We start from the raw sequence: 6,000 nt of genomic DNA, 5'->3' as shown, positions 1-6,000 counted from the left end.
AAAAAAATTATTTCTCTTTAAACTGTAGCACAAAACAACAAAACACATTCACAAGCCACTTGTTGGCACTGTGTACCTGAGTGAGAATTTCTAGAACATTGTAGAACAAACAGCCATAAAGTTTATTTGAAAAAAAAAAATAATAATAATAAAAGGTCGACGGGTAAGACTTCAGTGCTTGGGTATAGCAGCTGAATTACTGGCATTATTTTACCCATAGCTTATATCATTCTGTTGTTGTTGTCGTCGTTGTCTTTGTTTCCTTTCTTCTGAGCCTTTTTTCTTCTGATGCAGGCTGATGTCTATTAGTCAGCTGATGTCCCAACTAGTTAAGACTAACAGTTAAAGTAACAGTCAGTGTATGAGAAAGTTAATGTGCTTGGCCACTGGCAAGGATAAACCAGATGGGGCTTTATTTATTTTTTCTTTTCTCCTTGAAGTCCTGTAGGTCACGAGATATTTGGACCCTGATCAGTTGGCTTGCCCTGCAATGTGATTTTCACTGTCACTGCCATAGTCCGCATCAGGGTCATCCTCTTCCTCATCGTATTCATCGTAGATTTCTCCATTGACGTCATCGGTCTGCATCTCTTCCTTGATATGAGGCTCCTCGCCTTTGATGCCGTAAGTGCTCTGGATGACGGGCATCCCGGGCTCCGGGCTGCTGGACACGCTCGAGTGCTCAGAGGGCAGATGTGGGGAAGGCATTCCTGCCATGGCAATGGCTCCTGGGTAAACTACGCCTGCGGTGGCAATGGGAATCTGTGCTTGTTGCCTGCCGTGGAGAAAAAGCAGAAGGGCGTTTGAATACGGGAAGGAGTAAAGGGAGGGCAAGTAGTACAACAGCATTTTGCAAGCCCATAGCATGTGCTCTTGGGCATGCAGAGGAAGCTCCTGGATGGCCCATGCAAGACAACCCTTATACTGGTATTCCAGCTGATGCTCCTGAAATAAACATCAAGCCCAAACCAACTTCACCGGTAAGAAAATCCCATCTCTGTAAACATCTCTAGCTGTACCTGAACTACACAGCTTCAGCTTGCCTGCTTGTGATGCAAACTTCTTTACTGGGTAAACTGGGTGTCCCATGAGCTGCCAGCGAAAAATGAACACCCTTTCAATTGCGGTCCAGCTTAAAAAACCCATGTATTTTGAGAAATCTCCCTTTTAAGTAATCCAAGCTGCCGGCAGGACGAGACATAAAAGTAACACGTTGCCAAGAGGAGACGCGGTGAGGGCTAGGTAGTTTGCAGAGGGACGGGGAGGTGCCGTAGGAAAGTACCAGTGGATCAGGAGAAAGCAAGGCAATGTTTACTCCACGTTCACTCAGAGACCTGGCCATTATCGGGGAGAGGAACAGTGGGCTTTCTGGGGGCAACCTGGGTTTACAGGATGATCACTAAGGGCCTCCCACCGGAAGGTGGTAGTTTCCACAGCGAGCGGCACTTGTGAAAATCAGAACCTTTGAAGGAAGGTGGATAAAATTGGAAAAAGGCAGACTTGAAACGGAAGCACGCATTATTTAAAAATAAATAAAAAGCAAGCGAGCAACACGAGCATTTGAGCAAATCCTCTACAGGATGCCTTTATACGGCATCTAAGCCTTGGAAACCTGTCTGCGGTAATGAAAGAAGAATTATTCCGGGCCATAGAAATTCCCTTTGCATCAAGAACACTAGCTGTGTTATACCAGTGTTTGTTTCCCTGAGAAGCTTCAGGGTCCCAAGGAGCCTAGAGGTTTAAAATTCATGCTCCTTTTGTTTCCTTGCTGCATGAAGTAATTCCATTGCAGTAATACTCTTCAGTACACGCTGCACATTGTAATGTCATCAGCGGTGTGTCCATCTGCACTGAAAAGCCTTGCCACAGGAGACAGGGCAGAGTCTCTTGAGATGAACATTCTTAATTAAGAATGAAACCCTCCCCTGTTCCCCTGCCTGCCTGTGCCCCGGCTCTACCGTAAGCCTTGCACAGTACAGTGAGCCTGAAAGACTCTCCTCTGCCAAACGGCTTTACGTTTGTTTGGAATTGCTTGCTGCGTTCGCAGATCCTTCCTGCCCGCCATTGGCGGGAGGCCTTCCCCCCCACCCCCCCTCCGCACAGCCCCTGCTGCCGCCGCGCTCCTGAAACAAGCAGAAGTTGTCTCGGGCTGAAGACACAGCTCTTAAAGTAGGGAGCGGATCTAATTTGCATTTTGTTCTTAATTCAATAGCAAGGCTTTTGTTTTCTGCAGTCAGCATTTCTGTAACAAGATTCAGCACACTTAAATTGCTTTTAATATTTAACAATAGGAACACTTTGCACTTAAATGGTGCTTTTCAGAGTGCTTTTCAAATATTAAATAATTTAAGAATAGTATTTTTCCACTTCTATAGGATGTCCACTCCAGAGGAGCTCAAAGCAGTCCGCGGATACTAACGTATTAGGGCTCTCAGCAGCCCAGTGAGGTGAGCTTACCCTACCGCCATTAAAGATGAGGACACGGAGACAGAGCGGAATTAAGTACAAGGGTTGCAAAAAAATGCCCAGTCCTTCGCCTTGTGATGCCTTCAGACAGGCTTTCAGCGTGCCCCAGCAGCTGGCGTAGCCACAGCTCTTGTAAACCCAATCACATATTTCGGTGCCCGGGCAGGAGCTGGACTGGTGTTTAGAAGTTTCGCCCTAAATGACCTGCACCAGGTGATGCGGCAGATGGGGAAGTAAAACCAGGAAGGCATCTGTAGTGCTGTGACTGCCAGCATCAAACACTGACCCCTCTGCGGTCATCAGCCGCTTTGTCAGTAACTCCTGTAAGGATTTCACCCCAGGTTCTGTGCTCTAATGCCCTGGTGCAAATTATCTCCCGAAACGCCTTGATTTCAATGTCAGCCTTGTTTGGAAAGCTAAATAATATGCAGAATGTTACAAGGTTAATTTTTTTTTTTTCCCATGATGAGGCATGCATGTTAACCAGATAAGCAGTGTTTTGGGGGCTCTGTTGCCACCTATTCTTTTTCCAGGAGGGCCCCCCTCCTCTTTTTTTAATCTCTTGATGCCAAATGTTGGCTGACATCCCTGTGTTTGTTTCAGTGCTTACCATTGGGATCACTGGACCTGCCAGCGCCACAGGGTTAAGCAGCTCAAATTTCTCTGCTGAGCGGCTTATTACAACAATGCGCGCTGTAGCTGTTTAAAACACAGTCTGATGACACTTAACAGTTGCTGGACAGATATTCTCTCCTTTATTGCTCCTTCTAGCTGTTAACTAGAGGGATATGCAACTCGGTTAATATTAAAATGATTCCAAATTCAGATGAAACAGAACATAAAGTCCATTATTTCAGAGGGCCATTCTTGTTGCTGTTTGTTTTTTGTTTTTTTTTTTAAGACCACTGTGTAGCTTTTAATTTTCTGGAGTGAATACAGAAATATCGCAGAATATTTGATTACTTCTGATTCTTTCGATTTGCTGTAACCAAAACCAAGGAGTCTTTGCAGAAAGAAAATACACGCAAGTTTTCTAGGCAGATTTTAACCTAATCATATCAAGCGGATCTATTAGCTGTTTATCAGAACCAGTCTTCTTGAAAATGATGCTCAACACAGAGCATTTAGCTTACTGTACTGGAAGACACTCCCTAGCATGACAAATGCTGTCACGATGAACAACGTAGACAACTTCATGCCTGATACGAATTAACTGAGCCAAGTCCGTATTCCAGCTGAAGTTCAGTATGTTTCAGCAGTCCTTTTGCAGAGCGATTGCTACAGATCATACTGAACACAAACTTGTATTTTTGGCTTTTGGATCAGGAAGCACTACCATAGATTCATTCAGATATACTCTCTGAGGCCTCATAATAAAGTATTACTTACAAGGCTTTATTAGAAGGCTTACGTTTCACTGGAAAGTCTTAAAGGTTTTTTGGTTCTTTTTTTTGCATGATCAGAGTGGAAATGAGACAGTTGGCCAAAGCTGTAAGATGAGTATACAGCAGAGCCAATAAAAAAATCCCTAACTGCTAACTTCCTCCTGGAACACATTGTTTTAAAGTATAAATCTCATATTCTGTTAGCAATATATAATGTTCTTGCCAATAAAATATAATATTTACCACACTGAATTAAGAATTCTCCCTGAATTTTTTTTTTGCTGAAACGAGAGGTAGTTTTTAAAGGTCCCATACCCAACATTAAAATACTGCCTCATCTCCTGGCGTCTGTTGCGCATGATCGCCTTGTACTCGCCAATGCGTAATTTTTTGCCATCTACAAGGCAGGTACGCTTCGGCCTTGGCTTGTATTTGTAGTCTGGGTATTTCTCCAGGTGCTGCTTGCTGAGTCGCGCCTGTTCCTCATAGTATGGCTGCTTCTCTAGGTTTGTCATAGCTTTCCAGCGAGATCCTGTCACAAAAAAAAAAAAAAAAAAAGAACGAGAAATGAGATTCTACTCTTCCATGAACACTGAAAGGCAGAGAAACAAGTAGGTCACCCAGAACAAGATACCTACGGTCATAACGCTTTGGGCTGGGAATCTTGGGAATCTGTCAGAGCTTCTAGACAGGGGTCAGGTCTTGTTTGTATTTGACTGGTAAACCTCTTGGCTACAGCCAAGGGGCAGAGAGAGAGGACAGTGGAAGTTTTGACTCAATATTTTACTGAAACTTATCTACATTATAATGCCTTTCAGGTGGGAAGCAAAACCATCACCCTGACAATGAGAAATCCATGACACTTTGTTTTAGAAAACAAGGCGGTGTATTTAAGTGGAACGGCCAAAGAACCCTTGGATACACAGAGTCTGCTCTGCTAATTCCCCCCAACTTTCCTTTGGCCACGGGCCCGTTTTCACCTTCTGTTCTGGAGGAGGCACCACTCCCACGCCCTGCGATTTAGTCGCTGTGCTCCACCACAGCTGGATCAAGCCGTAAACTCCGGATACGCACGCGTCTACAGCTTAGTCTTTCATGACAAATAACGTATCTCTCTAGCTTCCAGGTTTGTGAGAAGCAGAATATGAACTGATCATAACTGCTATGCTGCTGGGTACAGGAGCCTGCACAGACCCTGAAGCAACGCCTCTAGAAGCTGGAAACTATCCCATATGTCTCAGTGCGGTTTTAAATCCAAGACCAAGTCCCGGTGAACACTGACAACTCCAACTTAAAGAGTTGGTATGTGTCTCCAAGGAAAAAGCACTGGGATATTGACACACCTCTCCACTATGGCTTCATTGCTGGCAGCCCTGTTTCGGACAGTGTGGATATTTGAGCTAGGGAAATAATGAAGACTTTACAATAATGAAGACTTTACAATTGTTTTAAAATACCTCCTGAAAATTATAAACCAATATTTCTTAAAGGACATAAAACGGGAGCAGAGAGTAAAATTTCTTAAATCAGTTATCCTATTTTATTTTTCCATGAACTATAGAAGTGCTTCAGGGTAGGATATATTTCAAGTAACAGGAATGGTGCAAGCTGTGAAACATGTGGCCTAGAAGGAAAACTTTATTGGAAAATAGTCAATTTTCCCATTGGAAAAAAGTTTGAATAGTTTCTCAATTTAATGGGTTCATAATGTCATACGTCATACTTGACTTCCTCCTGTTCTTCATTTTTTATGGTTACTCATACTGTACTTAGCTCATGCTGTTACTCAGGCTGGTCTTAGCTCACCGTGCCCCTAAGACTCGCAATATAAAGAGCGCAGTTATCCCTTCCCAGGAAAGAAAACAGTTTGGTTCCCTCTAGAAAGGCCCTTTCTGATTATTGACACCATTTTCCCCATCGCTCTTCGAATCTTTATGGCAAGCTGCAGTTCGGGCTTCCGGAGTGAAGGGCTAACAGGCCGGTACAGCCTGACCTCACGCCTAAAGATAACTTATTTGTAAATAACAATGTCTTTCTTCTGAAGACCAGCAACGGACATCCCGTTCTTAGCAAACATTACTTTGGAGTCAAACCCATCATTTTTCATGACGTTTACAACACGTAACATGCGGAGATACTCCAGCTAGTC

General features: G+C 43.8%; 1 protein-coding gene across 5 annotated transcripts in view; it reads right to left on the bottom strand.

The window, feature by feature from the left end:
- Positions 1-262: 262 nt before the first annotated feature.
- The window catches only part of SOX5 (SRY-box transcription factor 5), a 293,938-nt gene continuing 288,200 nt past the window's right edge, over positions 263-6,000 (bottom strand). For all 5 annotated transcript variants that reach the window (XM_082498315.1, XM_082498314.1, XM_082498316.1 and 2 more), the window contains exons 14-15: positions 4,167-4,383; positions 263-775 (exon numbers count right to left, since the gene is read on the bottom strand). In XM_082498315.1, the coding sequence (XP_082354441.1) occupies positions 472-775; positions 4,167-4,383 (521 nt within the window). In that variant the 3' untranslated portion in view covers positions 263-471. The remainder of the gene's footprint in view (positions 776-4,166; positions 4,384-6,000) is intronic.

Source organism: Vanellus vanellus, assembly GCF_965231255.1.
Source record: "Vanellus vanellus genome assembly, chromosome: 1".
NCBI lineage: Eukaryota > Metazoa > Chordata > Aves > Charadriiformes > Charadriidae > Vanellus > Vanellus vanellus.
The sequence above is the reverse complement of the archived record's forward strand: the minus strand, read 5'-3'. Positions and strand labels throughout refer to the sequence as shown.